Consider the following 21,365-nt stretch of genomic DNA (forward strand, 5'->3'; position numbering starts at 1 on the left):
AATTCTGAGCTCTGTAAAAAAACCAAAATGCATGTGGTAGTTCAGGTAAAGGACTTTCTAAGCATGTTTTATAAAAACAGCCCCATGTTTACTAACCCTGAGTGATGAATGCAGTTGGTATTCAGGAAACTGAGGGGTTTGACTTTGGTTTGGCCTGTGCTATAACCAACTGTGACTTTGTGCTGAAACTCTGACCCCCCACCCCCACCCCGCCTGCTTTGTAGAGTATTTGTGTGTCTTTCAAACATAGGAGGCTGGGTGGAAATGATATCTGGTTCCTATCTAATTCTCCTGATCACCCCGGCTTGAATTGATTGTCTTCTTCTGGGAAGGCCAATGCCATGCTTTTGAAAGCCAGTGTTTACTTTTTAAAAAATGCAAGTCTGTTTCTTATGGTTTAAAAAAGCCAAAGAGGCCCTCTGTGAAAACACTGGATTCTAACCTCCCTTCTCGTATGTGTACCCTATAGTGCTTTCCTTCATTGAGTTTCCTGGAAACAACAAAGACCAAAAAAAAATCCAGCTCTGAGTAAGTGCACTGCCCATTTCTGGATTGCAGATTGAGGGCCTCAGGCTTTCCTGTCCACCTGCTCCCAGACATCGCTGAGGCCGGCAGTGTGGCAGGCAGAACTTCCCGTGCCTGGTTTGAAATCCCAAAGGGGACACCGGTGGGCGTGGCCTTGGGTGATTTACAGGCCTCCGTGTATTCCTGTATGGCCAAAAGGACAGATGCAGGTAAGTCTTTCTTTTGTTTGCCCCTCAGACTTCTGCTGGTGCCTCCTAAGCTCCAGCTCTGTGTGAGAGCCCAAGGGGCATATGTAACCAGCAGCCTCAGCACTCTGTTGATTGTTATTCTGTAAACATGGAAAAACATGTTTCCCACCTCATTCCTCCAGGTGAAGCCCCTCCTCTAGGGATTTACAACCCAACAGGGGAAGTTTGGTCCTTGACCACAGTCTGTGCTTTTCCTCTTTAGGGCCAGGTAAAGGAAATGATTCTCTCTAGTTGGCTGATTTCTGTATAACTCCATGACCAAAAAAATAGATGAGTAGATTAGGGTGTTTGTTATTGTGTGTTCGTCAATGAAAGTTCCATCCGATCTGATTAGAAGTGTAGAGTCTTTCTGTATTTGGTGTAAGAGAGTCACAGTGAGGTGGAGGCCGCAGGCTAGGGAAGGGCTTGGTAAACTTTTCGGTAAAGGGCCAGATAGTAAATATTTTAGGTTTTGTAAGACATATAGTTTCTGTCATAACAACTCAACTCTGTTGGGGTATGGAAGCAGCCATAGCCAATACATAAATGAATGAATAGGGTTATAGCTTTCTTTCTTTCTTTTCTTTCTTTTCTTTCCTTTCTTAGATTTTATTTATTTATTCATGACAGACACAGAGAGAGAGAGGAAGAGACACAGGCAGAGGGAGAAGCAGGCTCCATGCAGGGAGTCTGATGTGGGACTTGATCCCGGGTCTCCAGGATCACACTCCAGGCTGAAGGCGGCGCTAAACCGCTGGGCCACCTGGGGCTGCCCCTATAGCTGTGTTTCAATAAAACTTCATTTATAGATGCTAAAATGTGAATTTCATAGAATTTTCATGTGTCATGAAATTTTCTTCTCCTTTTGATTTCTTCTCAACCATTTAAAAATGTAAGAACATGGGATCCCTGGGTGGCGCAGCGGTTTAGCGCCTGCCTTTGGCCCAGGGCGCGATCCTGGAGACCTAGGATCGAATCCCACGTCGGGCTCCCGGTGCATGGAGCCTGCTTCTCCCTCTGCCTGTGTCTCTGCCTCTCTCTCTCTCTCTCTCTCTGTGTGACTATCATAAATAAATAAAAATTTAAAAAAGTTGTTTTAAAAAAAAATAAAAAAAATAAAAATGTAAGAACATGCCACTTGGATTTGAAAATGCTGCAGCCCTTTCGGAAAACTCAACAGTTCCTCAGAAGTTAAACACGGACTTACCATGTGACCCAGCAGTTCCGCTCCCAGGTGCACACCCAAGAGAACTGGAAACACATGTCCACAGAAACACTTCAAACAGATGTTCTTAGCAGCATTATGTATAATAATTCATAATTCAAAAAGTAGAAACAGTCCAAATACACACCAACTGATAAATAGATTTTTAAAATGTGATCTATCCACATAGCTAAAATGCCACACTTGGGAGTAAAAGAGAGGAATGAAAGAAGCCAGTTCCAGAAGGCCACGTGCTGTACAGTTCCATTCCTAAGAAAGGTTCAGAACAGGCAAATCCATAGAGATGGAAAGCTGGGGGCCACGGGAGCAGTGAGTACTAATGGATACAAGCTTTCTTTCTTTTTTCTTTTCTTTTTTTTTTTGATACAAGCTTTCTTTTTGGGGTAATGAAAACATTTTAAAATTAGATAGTGGTGATGGTTGTACAATCATGAACATACTAAAAACCACTGAAAACCACTTTAAAAGTTTGCTTTTTATGGTGAATTATATCCCAATAGGTATTATGTAAACAAAATGTAAAAACAACTGAATTATACCCTTTAAAAGTTTGCTTTTTATGGTGAATTATATCTCAATAAGTATTATATAAACAAAATGTAAAAGCCGTTCTTAGCTCATGGAGCACATTTGCCCCTCCCTGGGCTAGGGGAGAAGTGGGGCCTGCCTGCCCAAGCAGGGTAGTTGCAGAATGGGGGTTTCATTTTATCCTCATGGAAGCCTGGCTGAGTAGGTCCACTCTGGAGAGCCCCTCCTCGTTATCAAGGGGAATGGGGAATGCATTCATCTTACCTGAGTTCTTTTTTTTTTTTTAAAGATTTATTTTTATTTATTTATGATAGACATAGAGAGAGAGAGAGAGAGAGAGAGAGAGAGGCAGAGACACAGGCAGAGGGAGAAGCAGGCTCCATGCCGGGAGCCCAACGTGGGACTTGATCCCAGGACTCCAGGATCGCGCCCTGGGCCAAAGGCAGGTGCGAAACCGCTGAGCCACCCAGGGATCCCCTTACCTGAGTTCTTTGTTACCAGATCTTTTTTCTTCCATCAGTTAGAACTACAACAATTCAACCCTGAGTTAAAAAAAATTCTGACCAGCCTTCTCTATGCAGTTTATTCCTATTTTATGATGTCCTTAGGAAATAACATTTCAAGGACTGTTTTTGTCTTATTTTGGGTAGTAATTCCTCCTAATTCAAAATTAGCTGTAAGGGAAAAGTGAAATTCTGCCAATTTTGTTTGCACATACATGTGTTAAAATCTTTTAAGGCCAAAAATTGTTCAAAACCTTTTCTCCCAAATTTTCAACTAAAATCAATGCTCCAGGAAAATACGCTAAATTTATTCTGTGACTTTTAATTTTCCCAATATACCATTTCTTGCCTTATAGCCTTTCATCTCAAAGTGTGAATGTCAGGGAACTCATGTGGGCTTTGGAGTCCAGCCTACTGGCCTGGGTTAGCATTTAGCCCTCTTCTTCTTCTGGTATGACCTTGGATAGGTTGCTTTTCTTCCTGAGCCCTTGTTATCATCCAAAATGAGGGCAATGAAATGTTTCTCGTGGACAGTTTTGGTGACATACTGGGATGGTGCCTGTAAAGAACCTGGCTCTTTTTTTTTCTATCCTGGTGGTTTTCAAATTGTAGGCTGTTCCTTGACAGAGGACTGTCCTGTACCTGGATGTAAATGTGCTTTCCGTACAGTAAGTGAGGGCTATTCAAATGGGAAAAAGTAAGAATTAGGTTCCCTCTTCACTGAGCTGGTTGTAGTCTCTGGTTCCAGATTGGGGCTGCTGGCTGTGCTCTTTTGTTGTGTCCATGGGCAAAGTTGGTTGGCCTCTCCATCCTTGAAATGAGTGCATATTGTTTCTGGTAAAGAGTCATGGTGAAAGGGGCAGCCCCAGTGGCTCAGCGGTTTAGCGCCGCCTTCAGCTCAGGGCATGATCCTGGAGACCTGGGATCGAGTCCCATGTCAGGCTCCCTGCATGGAGCCTGCCTCTCTCTCTCTCTCTCTCTCTTTCTTTCTCTCTCTCTCTCCCTCTGTCTCTCATGAATAAATAAATAAAATCTTAAAAAAAAAAAGTCATGGTGAAAGGCTTGATGTGGCAGACAGTAGAGATTATTGGCTTTCTGAGACTTGTTTTCAGCCTCCTTGCCTCTAACCTTCTATAGATAGGAAAGTTACATGCTGACCTCAGTTATTTTAGACCCCAACAGACTGAGAAGAACAGGCTTTTTGGCCTGGTCTTGTGAGAAACGGAAGAGAAGAGACTTCTGGAATAGTCAGTCCACAGGCCCTGGCCTCAAATAGAGGAGAAAATCATCCCCTCTGTACTGAGTCTGGGAGCTTTTTTCCTGCTGATAGAGGGAGGTTAAGAAAAACACCATGGTTGTGAGAAGGAGGTGGCACTTGCTGAAAATGAATGAGACCTCCCCAGAAAGTCAAATACTTGGGCTGCAAATCCTTGTAAATTACTGTGTAACAAATCACTCCCATACTTAGTAGCCTAAAACAGCAAACATTTATTATCTCTCATAGTTTCTGAGAATTGGGAATCTGGGTGTGGCTGGATGGTCTGGTTCAAGGTCTCTCATGAAATTACAATCACACTGTTGCTCTGCTGGGACTGCAGTCATCCAAAGGCTTGACCAGGCCTGTGGATCAGCTTCTCAGCTCATTCCTGGGGCTTTTGTCAGGAGGCCTCAGTTTTTTTTTGCCACATGGCCCTCCCTGCAGGGCTGCTCATGACCTGGTGCCTGCCTTTCCCCAGAGCAAGTGATCTGAGACAGAAGCTTCAGTGCCTTTTATGACTTGGGCCCCAGAATCACACAGGGTCACTTCTGCTTTATTTTCCTCATCAGAGGCAAGTCCCCCAGGCCAGCCCAAACTCAGGCAGTGGGGGGAATAAGGCTCTACCTCCTGAAAGGAGTCTTAAAGAATTTGAAGACGTATTTATTTTTATTTTTTTATTTTTTTAAGATTTTATTTATTTATTCATAAGAGACACACACAGAGAGAGGCAGAGACAAAGGCAGAGGGAGAAGCAGGCTCCATGCACCGGGAGCCCGACGTGGGATTCGATCCCAGGTCTCCAGGATTGCGCCCTGGGCCAAAGGCAGGCGCTAAACCACTGCGCCACCCAGGGATCCCTTTGAAGACATATTTTAAAATTTTATTTTGTTTTTAATTTTTAAAAATTTTAAAAATTTCTTAAATTATTTTTTTTTATTGAAGTTCAATTTGCCAACATATAGTATAACACCCAGTGCTCAGCCCATCAAGTGGAAGATGTATTTTTTAAATCAGCATACTCTCCCTTGCCCTTTGTGACCTATGATGCCTGAGCCAGGCAGCCAGGCCTAACTTCTGCTTTCCTTGGACCACAGTTCTCAACATCAGCACCTCAGTTCAGTTGGCAACCTCCATGCCTTCTGGATTCCAGCCGGCACAGACTCCAGACCCTGCAGCTCCTGTTACCTACTTCCCATACTTTGACAGGACCTACCTGGCAGTGGCAGCATCACTCAATGGGGGCAACGTGCTGGCCACGTTTGTCCACATGCTGGTACAGTGGATGATGGATCTAGGTAAGACGTTGCCCACACCGTGATGTATTCTCTGCTTGTCCTTCCTATTGGCAGTGTCTGTGCTGCCTGTGTTATTCATGATGTCAGACCCATTCAGGCTCCAGCACATTCCTTCCTTCTTTAAGGATCTGGGTTTGGAGCCTTCTTTCCTCTCATCTTCTGAGCTGCTGTCACTTATTATTTTCTGAGGGGGCACCTTCCCCCTTTGACTTTGGAATGTCATAGTAGTCTCCTGGCTCTCCCCTGCCCACTGGTTACTTTCTCTGTTAGTAGGTCACTGTCCCTTGCATTCAAGGTTTTCCTTCTGATGACTACAGACATCTGAAAATAAAATGATCAAACATGGATGAATGAAAAGACTCCTGGTATTTTATAGTATTATAAGATCCTCATAGCACTTATTCCTGACAAGTAGTTCCTGACTCCCTTTCTTGGAAAGGATCCCTGGGAATCTGATGTCCTCCTGCTTTCTTCAGGATAGAATAGATTGGGCCTTTCTCTGCTCTTCATTTACAGAGAAATATATAACCTCCTTCTAGGAGAGGTTCCATTTCCAAGCACTTAAGGTAGAAATGAAATTTCTGATCAGCCATGCAGGCCTAGGGAAATTGTGTTCATTAGATGCACTGGCCTACCTGTAGGAGCTCTGAATAGGGTCACTCCAGGAAACTTTGAGCATAGTGACAAGGTGAGGCACAGGCAAGAGAGAACACATGGGAAGCTCATGTTGTGAGCTAGTTGTGCACACAAGTGTTCCTGACTCCTATCAGTCCTTTCAGGCTGGCCAGGGGTGTCAGGATTTCAGGGAATTCTGCCCCTTTTGCTGAGATCCCCTCAGGAATGCTTCATTAAAAGAAGAGAACTCTGATTTTGTTTAGCCTTGAGCCAGAGAAGGTTTTCAAGATGCAGAACCAGTCATCAGAATCTTCAGGCAAGGGCAGCCTGGGTGGCTCAGCGGTTTAGTGCCGCCTTCAGCCCAGGGCCTGATCCTAGAGACCGGGGATCCGGTTCCACATCGGGCTCCCTGCATGGAGCCTGCTTCTCCCTCTGCCTATGTCTCTGCCTCTCTCTCTCTCTCTCTCTCTCTCTCTCTTTCTCTGTGTCTCTCATGAATAAAAAAATAAAATCTTAAAAAAAAAAAAAACGAATCTTCAGGCAAGCCCTGTGTTTAGATACTGGTTTAACTGGGTGGCTCTATCAATTGTTAGCAGAGTTGACCAGTATTTATCTTTACACCAAAGTGACTGTTAGTTTTACACCTGAAAGAGATGGATTTCTTTGTAAGATCCTTTCAAAAAGAAGTCTTTTTCATTTTCATGGTTCTTGTTTTGAAGACATATTTTGACATATTTGACATATGAAGACATATTTTGAAGATGTATCTGAGGACTTTGAAGGTTAATATTATATGTAACTTAAACTTTTGTGAAATTTCTACAATTATATAATTTGATTAAAAAAATATATATAGATGCAAGGGCACCTAGGTGGCTCAGTTAAACATCTCACTCTTGATTTCAGCTCAGGTCATGATCTTGGTGCCCTGGAATCGAGTCCCCTCTAGGGCTCCACACTTGACATGGAGTTGGCTTGAGGATTCTTTCTCTTTCTCTCCCTCTGCCCCTCCTCCTGTTCATGTGCACTCTTTCTCTCTCTAAAATAAATAAATAGGGCCACCAGGTGGCTCACTTGCTTAAGCATCCATCTCTGGATTTGGGCTCAGGTCATGATCTAAGGGTTTTGGAATCAAGCCCTGCAGCGGGCTCCATGCTTAGCAGGGAGTCTGCTCAAGATTCTTTCTCTCTCTCCTTTTGCTCATCCCCTCTCTCTCTAAAATAAATAAATAGGTAGATAGACAGATGTGGGGCACATGGGTGGCTCAGTCATTCAACCATCTATCTACCTTTGGCTCAGGTCACGATCCCAGGTTCCTGGGATGGAGCCCTGCATTGAGCTCCCTGCTCAGCGGGGAGTCTGCTTCTCTCTCTCCCTCTGCCCCTCCTTCCGTCTTGTGTTCTCTCTTTCATAAATAAATAAATAAATAAATAAACAAATAAAGTCTTAAAAAATATATAGATGCAAATACAGTAAGGTTTAGTGAGATAAAAGGTATTATATTTATTAACCAGAAATAGAAATATTAAAGCATAACATATAGAAATAAAACTCTCAGGGATCCCTGGGTGGCTCAGCGGTTTAGCGCCTGCCTTTGGCCCAGGACGCGATCCTGGAGTCCCGGGATCAAGTCCCACGTTGGGCTCCCGGCATGGAGCCTGCTTTTCCCTCCTCCTGTGTCTCTGCCTCTCTCTCTCTCTCTCTCTCTCTCTCTCTCTATCATAAATAAATAAATAAATCTTTAAAAAATAAATAAAAAAATAAAACTCTCTCTCTATTCAGAGTACCCAAGGTTTGCATTATTTTCCAGAAGTTAGAAAACAGGGAGTTCGATTCCCATGTAGTTTAGATCAGGGACTCTGGAGCCAGGTGACCTGAATTTGAATCCCAGCTCTGCTACTTCCTTGTGCTTTTCGGCAGGTTACTTATCCTCTCTATTCTTCACTTTCCTCATCTGAAAAAGGGATTATCCTAGACCTACCTCAAAGGACTTCGAGGATCAAATAAGTTATATTGCAAAGCAGTTAGAATGATGTCTGGCCCATAATAAGTGTGATATAACTGCTTGTTAAATAAGCATAGTGTAGTGGTATACCCAATTAGTGGCCTCAGTTCTCAGCTCTGTCCTAAGTCATTAAGGGACTTGGCAAGTCCCTTCCCTTTTCTGTTTTTTCAGCTCTGATGGTCTGTGGTTCTAGGCCTATGATGTGAATATTTGGCAACTCATAGCATTTAATCGCCACCAATAGATTTGGATGAGGTGGTAAGTCAAGAGATGCAGAGTCAGGTCTAGAACCAGATCTCTCAGGCCTCCAGCTGGTATACACCTTCCCTCAGGTGCCCCCCGAAGCTGGGTTCATGGTCCAGATATTTCCCAGTGAGGAAGAACACTTTATTTTAACATTTCCTTAACATTCTTTTGGCAATGTTTATCAAGGATATGTAAACACATTGTTCATTGTTTTCTTCTTTTTAACTATAGACTTTCTTTGGGTTTTGACAGTTTTCCACTAATGTCGTTTTTCTGTTCCAGGAATCAATTCAGGATACCACATTGCATTTAATCATTGTATCTCCTAGTCTCTCTGCTTTCTATTTTTTTTTTTTTTTTTTAGTTTTTTTTATTAAGTAATCTCTACTTCCAATGTGGGGCTTAAGCTCATGACTCTGAGTTCAAGAATCACATGCTCTACCAATTGAGCCAGCCAGATGGAGCTTTTCTATTTGAAAGCTTTCTGTTTGATCCATTTTTTTCTTTTTCATTTCCTTTCTCTTTTTCCCCATTAGTTTCATGGTTTTATATTATTTATCTATTTTTTAGAAGTTTTCAATGCATGAGGGATCCTAGGATATGGAGATATAATCCCTCTTAAACATTGCAGTAATAGTGTGTATTGGTCCAGCTTCTAAGGAGGGGAATATGATGTGCATATCTTTTGAACCAGCAGTTTTCCAAGGCTTTAGTCCTACAGATTTATATATGTGTATGCATGTGCTAGGTTATTCACCAAGCATGTGATTTTTCTGAGATTTTAGTAGAATTTCTAGAAGGTGGGGGAAGACACTAATATTCATTCTGGCATTTTTTTTTTTTTTAAGTAGGCCCTATGCTCAATAGGGGGCTTGAACTCACCACCCTGAAATCAAGAGTTACATACTCTACTGACCAAGTCAGCCAGGTGCCCTGATTCTGGCATATTTAACTAGAGTTTTTCTGATCACATTTTGACTATGAAATTTAAATTATCTCTCTCTCTCTCTCTCTCTCTCTCACATCCTCAAGTATGTATAGTTGAGTTTGTATAAGTTAAATGTGCTGCTGATGAAACTTCATGGTAACTCTGGGGTGGCAGCTCTCAGCACTGGCTGCACACCGGAAACACTTGTGAAGTTTTAAAAACAATGTTGATGTCCTAGTCCTGCCTGCAGAATGCTGATGATTTGGCCATGGGGTAGGGTGGGGTAGGCATTTTATAAAAGCTCCTCAGGTGATTGTTATGCCTTTAAGTGTTGGTAAGCACTGGTCTAGAACCTTCTACTTCAAAAATGTGGTTTTTGGGCCAGCAGCACTGGCTTCCTCTTGGAGTGTATAACAACTACAGAATCTTAGGGCCCACTCCAGGCACACTGAGTCAGAAACTGCTTTTTAATAAGATCCCTAAGTGATTCATATACATATTTAAATGTGAAAAGCATTGGTCTAGACTGGTGGTTCTCAACCTCCGATGAGGGCTGGGCTAGATTGCCATCAGCGCTGTGGTCCTGGGGTTTCTGACACTGCTAATAAGTCTACTAGTAGTTGTGATGATGCTTTTTGATCAGTGTGTGCATTTGCCTCCCTTGGGAGCATAGATGTGGGATGCTTAGTTGTGGGATAGTTAGGGCTCACAGCAACACTTACAAGATCTCTCCCTGAAGTCTAGGCTGGGGTTTGCAGTGAGAGAGCTGGCTGATGTCTGGAGCAGAGCATAGCTAACTAGACTATGTGAGTCCCTGAGCCAGGAAACAGCTAGCCATGGTGAGGAGGAGCAGCAAGTAGATCTACCCCTGCCCTCTAAGAGTTCTGTATTGTCTCAGACTATCCCAAAGGGTGCATGAACTCACACAGGTCTTTTCTGTTTTTGGAAGGTCTAGAAGTTGAAGAATCCACTGTGTATTCACGCATGATCCAGGCAGCTGCACAGCAGAGAGACACCTGCCTAACTATCACTCCAACGGTGTTGGGGGAGAGGCACTTACCGGACCAGCTAGCCTCAGTGACCAGAATCTCTTCCTCTGATCTCACCCTGGGGCATGTGACCAGAGCCCTGTGCCGAGGCATTGTCCAAAACCTGCACTCCATGCTTCCATTTCAACAGCTCAAGGAATGGGGTGTGGAGCGGGTGATTGGCAGTGGGAGTGCGCTGTCCAGGAATGAGGTGCTGAAGCAGGAGGTGCAGAGGGCTTTTCCCTTCCCAGTGTCCTTTGGGCAGGATGTGGATGCAGCTGTGGGGGCAGCACTGGTCATGCTCCAGAAAAATCTTAACCAGAGGGAGTCTTAGTGCATTCTTTGGCCAAAGGACTGTTGGAAATTTTATCTAATTCACATTCCTGACATGACGTTTGGCTCATCCTCTTCCTGGACAGTTTTGTGGGCAGCTTTTAAGCAAAGCTTGTTTGACCAAGGCACTGTCTTGACCAAGAACCTACCTTCAGGGCATACTCTAATAATTCAGCCAAGAGTCATCAACTGGATCCCAAATCCGTGCTTTCCAAGAGACTTGCTAGGGAACCACTCACAAATGTAAATGTGGAAAAAAGACAGAGGGAAAAAAAAAGAAAAGGAACAGTAGCCCAGCATCCTGGTCAGTAGGCTCCTCTGTGATTCACCTGTAAACAAAGGGAAAGTAAATGTGGACCTTAGACACCCAAAAAGTCTGGTGGCTCTGGGCTCCAAACAAGAAAAGAAGACACCCACCCCCCTTCTGGCTTTTGGAATGATTGTCTTTGGGACATGAAGCCCAGACTTGCATCACAGGCACTGTTGGAAAAGTCTTTGCCTACTGGATTGTGTGTCCCTGAGGCCCCTCTCCCATTCTTGTTTTCCCTTAGCTATGGCTGGTTAGCTGACGCCAGGAGTGGCCCAAGATAGTAAAGCAGAGTGGCTGAGATGAAGAGGCAAGGGTCTGTGCTGACCTCACCACACGCTTCCCCTTCCAAGGAGAGCCTGCTGCAGTGGAGCTGCTCCAGATCCTTCTTTTATATTATTTCAAAAAATATTGTATTCATTTTTTTGAGACAGAATGAGAGATAGAATACAAGTGGGAGATAGGGGTGAGGGACAGGGAGAAGCAGACTCCTCGCTGAGCAAGGAGCCTGATGTGGGACTCCATCCCAGGACCCTGGGATCATGACCTGAGTTGAAGGCAGACATTTAACTGAGCCACCCAGATATCCCTGGAGCTGCTCCAGATCCTTAACACAACTGGCTTGAAGGCACAGAACAGGGCAGGAAAGGTGGGTAGCGTGATCAGCAATGGGGATAGATGCCACATAGCTCTGCCATTCAGATACATTTTTCCGAAGGGTCTGATTAGGCATTAATTAGCAGGATACTTTTTTAGGCATATGTCTGGGCAGCAGTGTGTTTTTGCCCCTGTACATTCTTGGGAAGTCTTCCAAGGGAAGGGATGTGGCTGGGCATGTTCCTGTCAGAGAGGGTGGCCAATTTAATGAAAAAGAACCCCTCATCTTGCAGGCACTAGCTTTTCTTTCTCTTAGTGAAGGCCTTGCTGGCCCACTACGTATTCCTGGCTTGCAGAAACATCCCATGGGAGTCAGCATCCCTGCAGGGATCCCAGAGCATCTTTTTTCTTTTTTCTTTTTTAAATTGACATTCGATTTCCCAACATGTAGTATAACACCCAGTGCTCATCCCATCAAGTGTCCTCCTCATTGCCCATCACTCAAGTTCAACAGTTACCCCATCCCCCTGCATAACTCCCCTTCCACAACCCTTTGTTCATTTCCCAGAGTTAGGAGTCCCATGGTTTGTCTCCCTCTCTAATTTTTCCCACTCATTTTCCCTCCTTTCCCTTATAATCCCTTTCACTATTTCTTATATTCCTTGTATGTGTGAGACCATGTGATGATTGTCCTTCTCCAATTGACTTACTTCACTAAGAATCATACCCTCCAGTTCCATCCATGTTGAAGCAAATGGTGGGTATTCATCCTCTCTAATGGCTCAGTAATATTCCATTGTATATATAGACCACATCTTCTTTATTCATCTATTGAAGGACATCATGCCTCCTTCCACAGTTTGGCTATTGTGGACATTACTGCTATGAACATTGGGGTGCAGGTGTCCTGGCATTTGACTACATCTGTATCTTTGAGGTAAATATTCAGTAGTGCAATTACTGGGTCGTATGGTAGCTCTATTTTTAACAATTTGAGGAACCTCCACACAGTTTTCCAGAGTGGCTGTACTAGTTCACATTCCCTCCAACAGTGCTAGAGGGTTCCCCCTTCTCCACATCCTCTCCAACATTTGTTGTTTCCTGTCTTGTTAATTTTTCTTATTCTTACTGGTGTGAGGTGGCATCTCATTATGGTTTTGATTTGGATTTCCTTAATGGTACATGATATGGAGCATTTTATCATGTGTTTATTGGCCATGTGTAGGTCTTCCTTTGTGAGATTTCTGTTCATGTCTTTTGCCCACTTCAGGATTGGATTTTTTTGTTTCTTGGCTGTTGAGTTTAATAAGTTCTTTATAGATCTTGGGCACTAGCCCTTTATCTGATATGTCATTTGCAAATATCTTCTCCCATTCTGTAGGTTGTCTTTTAGTTTTGTTGACTGTTTCTTTTGCTGTGCAAAAGCTTTTTATCCTGATAAAGTTCCAATAAGGTGGAAAAAGAGAAAAAGTATTGGAAATTTTTAGTCTGGTATAAAAATGAGTCATAATGGAAAAAGGGAAAAAGGAAGGGAAAAAAAGGGACCCTCTAGTTCTATATACTATTTTCCCTTGATTTTCCCCTGGTCCTGGAGCTTTCCAGTGCTGCTTAGTAAAGAACTTGCTCTTCCCTTTTACTTCCAGGTAGTCTTCTGGGGCAGGGGCCTGCTGTGCTGATTCTCAGGTGTGTGCGCCAGGGCAGAGATGCCCTGTCCTCCGCCCCCCTGCCGGTGCAGGGCTCAGTGGGAGCTGTTTACCTCGGTGAGAGGCCCTTTGTTCCCAGCAGCCCTGCCTCCCAGGCATAAGGTGAAACAAGGAGGAACAACAACAATGGCAGCAGCAGCCAGAATTCCAGCCCTGGAGTCAGCACCCCACTAGTAACTAACGCAGTCTCCCAGTCCACACTGGCTTAGATATTCCCGGGGCAGTGCGGGGGCGCTGATCTGCACAGCTTGGAGGCGCCCAGCGGCAGGAGAGTCCTCGCTGTCTTGTGTCCTCCTCGCTTCCGCCTGTGCCAGGGGGAGCACAGGATTGCAGGCCGTGTCCGCTCAGCACCCTGGGATCTGGGCCCTGTGCTCTGGAAACACGCTCCTGAGGTGGGCGGCTCCCGAAGGCAACAGGGCACAGACACCTCCGTTGGGAACCCCCGCCTAACCGACCGGCTTCTCCCAAATGCCCTTCTGCTGTGTGCTCCAGCCCTTTAGGGAAATCAGTCCACAGTTTGCAGTGAGCTTTCCCTCCGGGTGCGCTTCCTTTATTAGTGACTCTGGGAATCTGCAGGCTTCACTGCACCTCCTGAGATTCTGCCCGATTTCCCCACTGAGCACTTTTCTGTCCAGGAAAACTCCAGCGTGGATTTTTAAAGTTCCCACTTCTTCAGGGCTGGGCTTTCCTGTCCCGGAGGCTCTCGCCACTCTGAGCTGGCCCGGCTACTCGTGGGGCCCCTCCCCCACTTCAGTTCTTTTTTTATTTTTTTCACCTTCTTACTTTGTTAGAAGCGAAAACTTTTCTTTCTGTAGCATTCCAGCTGTTCTCTCTTTAAATCTCAGGTCAAATTCGTAGGTGTTCAGGATGTTTAGAAAGTTTTCTAGGTTAGTTTGTGGGACCAGGTGAGTTGAGGACCCCTAATCTTCTGCCATCTTGCCGAGGAGCTCTCCAGAAAACCGATCTAGAACATCTTATACCTTCCTGTAGTTGGTAGGAATGACAATGGCATGGCTTCCAGGAGAAAGCCATTGTTGCTGTGTCTAGTTCAGATTCCTAAGAGTGATTCCCAAGGCTCTGGCAGGCCTGACTCTGAGGCACCTGGGCAACTATGAGTTTGGGAAGTAGTCATGTCTCTTTGTAAATGTCACTTTATGAATCACGTGATTGTCCAAAGCTCTTAGATTAATCCACTTGGCCATGCTTGTTAGATTTCAGAAACTAAAGCTCATTCTTCCAGAGCCTTGTTCCTTTCATAAGACACTTGTCAGCTTTGGGAATATCATAAATTATGGTAGTGTCCCAGAGAATGGAAGCTCTGTCAGCTTGGGTTCCATGTTAGGGTAGTATAGTGTAGAACCCTCACCAACAGATGAGCAACATGCAGTGTGACTGACAAATAAACCTTTGATGTTTGAAACCACTGAGATTTGGGGATTGTTTGTTACCATAGCATAATGTAGTGTATCCTGACTACTACCACCACAGCACAGACTACCTGAGAAGCCTCAGCTGCACCCAGCACAGATCCAGACATTTATTGGCACCCCCTAGGACCTGGGTGTTATTTCAGGACAGTGATGAGTTATTGAATTTCCATCACTAGGGAATGAAATAAATACTAGGACAGATTTATGTATGTGCAGAAGGAAGAACAATTCATTCTTTATGTAAGTGACATTGAGCTAAACCTTGGAGAGTTTCAGTCCATCAATACCAACAATAATGTTTTTTGAGTACCTGCTTTGTACTAGGAACTAATCTAAACTCTTCTTGTTTGGACCTATTTGATTTTTATGGTGACCCTAGAAGGTGGGTACTATTATCTTCATTTCTCAGCTGAAGAAAACGAGACACAAAAAAGTTAAGTAACCTACCTAAGATCACAACTCTAAGATTCAACCCCAGAGCCCACTTTCTTCAGCGCTCTAGGCTGAGAGAGCAAATGCATTCATTCACATGAAAGACTGACAGGAGCAGAGTGTGATGAATTGTCTGGTATAGCTTCGTCATAGGGCATATGAAAGGGTGTGATGGGATTTGTGACTGGAAATGTTGGCCAAACTGTGAAGGGTCTTGGATGCCAGATGGAGGGGCTTGGACTTTCTCCTGTGGGCAGTGGAGAGGAGGGCAGGCTTCATGGGTCCTAGGAGTATAACTGCTGGCCATATAGACTCAAGATTGGAGAATGGGTATTACAGAAGGCAGAGGCCCAATTGGAGGGGCCTAGAAGACAGTCTGTGAGAGACGGTGGGCCCTAACCAAGCTGGGGGCAGAGCCTGCCACACATAATTCTTCCTTTGGCCCTTGACTATGCCTAGACCATATAATGTTTATATGGCTTTCATGCTCTCTGTTTTTCTTCTCAGCTACACTGAAAGCTACTTGAGGGAAGGGTTCCTCTTAAGGTGTTCTCTGCCTTGTCCTTCTCCTTAATCTCAAGCTGATGCCCATGTTTGGAATGCCCTCCCCAGGGCAGAACATTATGCTTTGTCTGAGGCCCAGCTCAAATACCGTCTGCCTGCTACAAAGTCTCCCTGGCGGCATATTTGTCACTGGATCATCAATATAGCTGATATCCAGGACCCCAATCAGTGTTTGCTGTTGGCATGGCCTGTTGGTTCCTGGCTTGTGCCTGTCATAGGGTGCCCCAGCCAGTAAAATGTCAGAGAGAGCCTACTGTCTTCGTCCTCATGCATCCTGACCTCCTTGAGGGCAGAGACCATCTTGCTCACCCTGCTCACTTGCTGTGGGTTTGCTAGTGCTCAGTGGTCCTTCAGGAAAGAGGGCAGTTTGTACCTGACCTCTTGTCTCAGCCGCGGTTAGATGGACAGATCACATCTTTGAAATGGAGAGATTCTTGGTTGACAGACACTCAGTGTGTGAGTCATGAAACATTAAGCAAATCTTGGGTGTTTTTTTTTTTCATTAAAAAACAATTAGTCACAACCTCGAGCTAATGGCCGGATATAGCTCAACAGTCAGCAGATGTGGTTCTCATTTGAAATAATGAAGATGAGAACCATAATCCCTCATGCTTGCCTAGGGCTTTACCAGCTCACAGAGACCATTCACACCCCGTGTCCTTAATAATCCCCAGAAAAGCCCCGTAAAGCAGGTAGGGCAGGTGCTCTCACCCATTTTGTGGATGAGAAGACAGACCCAGAGCTTCAGCTATCAACCCAAATTTATGCAGTGGGTGTCTGGCACAGCTGGGCCTCCTCTCCCACCTCCATCCTCTGCCCATGCTCCTGACCCTCGATCTTTTCTCCCTCTTGTTCCCAGTTCCCACTCTGGGTCCCAGTTCTGCATAGCAAGGGCTTGGCTCTCACTTTGATGCTTTATTCCTTCCTGGCTTAGGTGGCCAGCTCCATTCACTTCTGGAGCATGATAACCCCTTTCACAGAGCCCCGCTCTTCATGGGAACTGACTCATATGGGGACTTGGTGACATGAATGCACAGATCAAATGCAGAAAGGAAAGCAGTTTTCTTCCAGGGTGGCTGTTTGCCATCTGGATCTGGGATCCCTGAAGCCATTTAAAATCTGGGAGGCAAGACACAAAAATCCGGGAAGTTAAATGTCAACAGAAGATTTAGAAAGCTCAAGACAAGACTAGTAGAGTTGGTACTGTTCTTGAGTGGGTTATAGGCACTTGCAGTGGTGCCTTTACCACTTTCCCTGGGGCTGGAACTAGTGCTTCTTGGTTCCTACCTGGTTCCTCCCAGAAATGTCAGGCTGACAGTTCCTGATTTCGGTGATCAGGCTTTTTCAGCACATGAGAGTTTGCTGGTTTCTAGTTGTATCAGAAAGTCTGGCTTCCAATCCAAACCCAGATGGAGGAAGAAAATTAGGATTCTAATTGCCAGAGTCAAAGACTCAGTTGAAGTCCGTGTGCCCCCTGGTGGTAACACTGGGTGAACTGCAGCCGACTTGGCTCACCCACTTGCTGGTGGGGCCTCCAGCACTTCCTTCACTGCCTCTTGTCCCCATCAGACCTGAGCTTGGAGTAAATGCCCCCTCCCAGAATTCATCATTAAAACATGATCTACTTACTAAGGGTTTTAATGGGTACATCATTGCATAGATTATGGAAGCTGGGGTGGAAGGGGGCTCGACGAACACCTTATTGTACATTATGACCCAGAAAACTATGCTGATGGCAGCAGTGCTCCACCCCAAGGTCTTGTCTCTACCACTATTTCATGAGTTTTAGTAGAACCACTCAGTGCTGGTTTTGCTCGGAAAAAAACTATGCCAATAAATATTTGCAGTGTGTTACTTTGGGCAAGGCATGGAGCTAGGCTTAGAGAAGGAAAATTGATGGGGCAAGAGCATTGTCACCCTGGAGCATTAAAATCTGTGAAATTAGAAACAAACATCAGAGAAGTTAAAGTTCGGTACAAGCTTTAGGAAGCCTCAGACAAGACTGGGATGATTGTCACTGTCCTTGGGTGGGTTACGTAGCCTGTCTATATTTCATTTCCTAATCTATAAAATTAGGACAAAAATCAAACTTTCCTCATGAAACCTTGTGACAGTTTGATGAGCTAATGCCTAAAGTGCTTAGCCCAGAACATGGCACACTGCATGGGCTTAATAAGCATCCACTGCTATTATTGTCATTGTGATCACATGTGCCAGTTGCTATAGGAAGGTATAGTCTGAGATTTCTGTAATATAGAGGTGGGCACTTTGGCTGGGCCCTTGGTGGGAGGCTTTTTGGAGGAGCTGGGAGTTGAGGGCTTAGAGTCTCAGCATCCATGGGTCTCACCTGCCACCTGGGCCTGAAAGATGAGTTAATGAGATGCACAGCACAAACACGAACAGAAGGTGGGCAGGGGGAGAGCATGGAGGCAGGCACAGTTAGTGTGGCTGGGGAGGGGATGTGTCTAGGTGGCAGGAAGGGCTGCACCACCCTGGGAGTGGAGATGGGGGCTGTGGGCTCAGGGTGCCAGGCTGAGGGATAAGGTTCAGTAAGGGTGCACAGTCCGGAGGATATTCCAGGACTGGGGATTGGGAGGTGGTGGGCCAGCCTGCTGGGCCAGGGAAGGGAGGCACTTCTGGTGCCTCAGGTGAGAGGAGGTAGCTGCCAGCTACAGAGAGGGATAGATATGAGCCACAGAAATGTAGCCTAGACAGTGAAGACAGAGAAGGAGAGGCTGGAGATGACAAAGTATGTCAGGCTTGGTGAGCACAAGAAAGTTGGTGCCTCTTTAGGCAGGAACATTGACAGGAGGGAATGTGGAGAGCAGAGGAGTCTTTCTTGGGATGTTCTGAGTAGATGGGGTTTGTGGTCTTCATCTGGAGATTCCAGGAGGTAGGGATGGAGCCCAGTGGAGAGGGTAGGGCTGGACCCCTGGATGAGGGGGGTCCCTGGCTTGTTGGAGGAGTGGGGGTCTCAGAGAGGGGTGGGAGGATATAAGGATCAGTCCTGCGGAGTCCCCATGTGTTGAGGAAAAGCTTTCAGGGAAGGAGGAGAAGGGCCACAATTTCCCCGGTAGCCCTTACAGCATGAATGGTACCATGCAGGCCCTGGGGATGTGGTCAGCACCCAATGCCTGTTACAAAGGGGACATATTTAGTGATCTGTGTTGTCCTCATTGGAGGCAGAAATCACCTTGGAAGCTAAGGGGACAGTTTTGGTGGAGAGTGTAACCTTCCCCTTCTTGGATTTGGTCTGTGTGCTGGCCAGTTGTCTCAGTGCCTTTCTCAGATGTTTCCACTCATGCCCCAGGGCTGCAACCGGCTGAGACCTGGCCCTGGCTGAAGCAGTATGCGAGCCAGAGGCCATCCCTAAGACAGCATAGGCGTGTCAGTCTCCATACTGAGGTGTTCCCTTCAGCACCTCTGGCCCACACATGTGGTTAGAAGGAACAGTGACCCCAGAGAACTTGCAGGTTGAGGCAATCACTGCTGGTGAGTTTCAAATATATATAACAGATAGTTATGTATGATTAAGGACGAATTCCATGATCCAGCAATCCCACTTCTGAGTATATGCCCCAAAGAATTGAAAGCTGTGACCCAAAGAGGTATTTGTACACCCATGTTCATAGCAGCATAATTCATCCCATAGTTAAAAGTTGGAAACAACTCAAGTGTCCATTGACAGATGAATGTCTAAATAAAATGCATTGTATACATATGATGGAATATTATTCAGCATTATAAAGGGAGGAAATTCTGCAATTTGCTATGGATGAATCTTGAGCATATTCTGCTAAGTGAAATAAGCCAGTCACAAAAAGATAAATACTGCATGATTCCACTTACGTGATGGTCTTATAGTATTCGAATTCATACACAGAATGTAGAATGGTTGCCAGGGGCTGGGGGAGGGGAACAATGGGGAGTTAGTTTTTAATGGGTATAGAGTTTCAGCTTTGTAAGATGACAACAGTTCTGGATATGGGTCGTGGTGATGGCTGTACAATATTATGAATGTATTTAATGCTACTGAATTGTATGCTTAAAATGGTTAAAATGGTATTTTTCATGTTATATGTATTTACCAAAATTTCAAAAAAAGGAATGAATTCCAAGGTTCATTTTTATTGAAGCTAAAGTATCACAGATAAAATGGCACACACATAAAAAGATGTCCAAGCAGGGGGCATGGTATGGCATGTTGAGATGGCGTTGGCCTTCATGCCCAGACCAACAGCATGACCTGGGCAATCAGCTAATTACATAGATGTCTCATGTGTAAAATGAATATGGCAATCCCTGCCCTGCCACTGCCCGGGGCTGTTATGTGGCATGGGGGAGTGGGTTTGTGCAGTCTTTCTGTAAACTATAAAATGTCACGCAAAATCCATGCAGTGTCTGCACTTTACTATCTTTTTTCTTTTTTTAAGATTTTATTCATTTATTCACGAGAGACACAGAGAGGCAGGACATAGTCAGAGGGGAAGCAGACTCCATGTGGGGAGCCTGATGTGAGACTCAGTCCCTTGATTGGAGATCATGCCGTGAGCCCAAGGCAGATGCTCAACTGCTGAGCCACCCAGGAGTCCCTGCACTTTACTCTCTTGAGTCAGGGCTCAACCTTGTGAGATACTCCAAGTAGGGCTACGATGGGCTTTTCTGGCATGTGGCTGCTCATTTCAGGGTGTGTGGGGCCTGCGGCTTATTGGAATCCTATAGGGTTCTTATAGGCAGCTGCCAGGATGGGTTCTGCAGGACATTTTGGGCTGCAGACCGTATGCATGCTCAGAAGGACTTTGCAGCTTTTCTCAGCCATGTTCTGGGAGGGTATTAAGCCTTACTGTATTAACTTTTCTCCTGTGCATTTAGGATCATACTAAGTGAAATGAGGAAATAGACACAGAAAATAATCCATGAGGTTCCATGAAGAATCCCAGTTGAGCAAGCTTGGGACCTCCCACTCCAATTTCTACACCAGGGCTCCACAGGGAATGAGAGGCCTGAGAGGCAGGGACTCATCCAAACTTCCACAGAGTTGGTGGCAAAGCCAGCATTCAAAACCAGGTCCTTAAATGCCAGGCCAGGACTGGGTGACATGACCATTTCCATTCGTTCTACATTTTCAAACTGGAGCAGTGAATTTGTTGAGTTTTTACCCCCAGACCATCCTGTCTGTAGGAGTGGTGGGCTTGGGAGGGCTGAACCGTGCCCTCCTTTTCCGTGAGAGCTGAGCTCACAGCTCTGGCTGGTTCAGGGCTGTGTGTGGCTAAGTGCACCACAGCACTGGCATGGCTGGAGGCGGGGCAGCCACTAAGTGGTTTCTGAAAAAGGGCAAAAATGATGGGAAAAGCTCTGGGATCCTCTGGGAATCAGAGCCACGGCAACAGCAGCTGCTGCCATTGCTGGAAGCATTTTCCTTGAGTGCCAGAGCATACCCACGGTTCATCCCTGCCAGCGCAGAACAACCGCGACCTGGGGAGGGGCCAAGGACCCTCACAGAGGCAGGGGAGGCAACTCTTCTCCCCACACGAATCCAACTCTCCCTTCAAATAACAACGGCCTTGGAGCTTGCTGGTACCTGCCGTGTCTGGAGTGTGCCTGAGTCTAGCTGGT

The 21,365-nt window shown here is 45.4% G+C and overlaps 2 protein-coding genes across 13 annotated transcripts in view; both read left to right on the forward strand.

Annotated features, from left to right (window-relative positions):
* The window catches only part of SHPK (sedoheptulokinase), a 45,690-nt gene extending 30,944 nt beyond the window's left edge, over window positions 1-14,746 (forward strand). For all 10 annotated transcript variants that reach the window (XM_077851670.1, XM_077851667.1, XM_077851669.1 and 7 more), the window contains 3 exons: window positions 559-734; window positions 5,361-5,561; window positions 10,305-14,746. In XM_077851670.1, the coding sequence (XP_077707796.1) occupies window positions 559-734; window positions 5,361-5,561; window positions 10,305-10,717 (790 nt within the window). In that variant the 3' untranslated portion in view covers window positions 10,718-14,746. The remainder of the gene's footprint in view (window positions 1-558; window positions 735-5,360; window positions 5,562-10,304) is intronic.
* A 157-nt stretch (window positions 14,747-14,903) lies between these two features.
* The window catches only part of TRPV1 (transient receptor potential cation channel subfamily V member 1), a 37,151-nt gene continuing 30,689 nt past the window's right edge, over window positions 14,904-21,365 (forward strand). For all 3 annotated transcript variants that reach the window (XM_077851660.1, XM_077851662.1, XM_077851663.1), the window contains exon 1: window positions 14,904-21,363. The gene's annotated coding sequence lies outside the window, so the exon portion shown is untranslated. The remainder of the gene's footprint in view (window positions 21,364-21,365) is intronic.

The sequence above is a fragment of the Canis aureus genome, chromosome 16, assembly GCF_053574225.1.
Source record: "Canis aureus isolate CA01 chromosome 16, VMU_Caureus_v.1.0, whole genome shotgun sequence".
Taxonomy (NCBI): domain Eukaryota; kingdom Metazoa; phylum Chordata; class Mammalia; order Carnivora; family Canidae; genus Canis; species Canis aureus.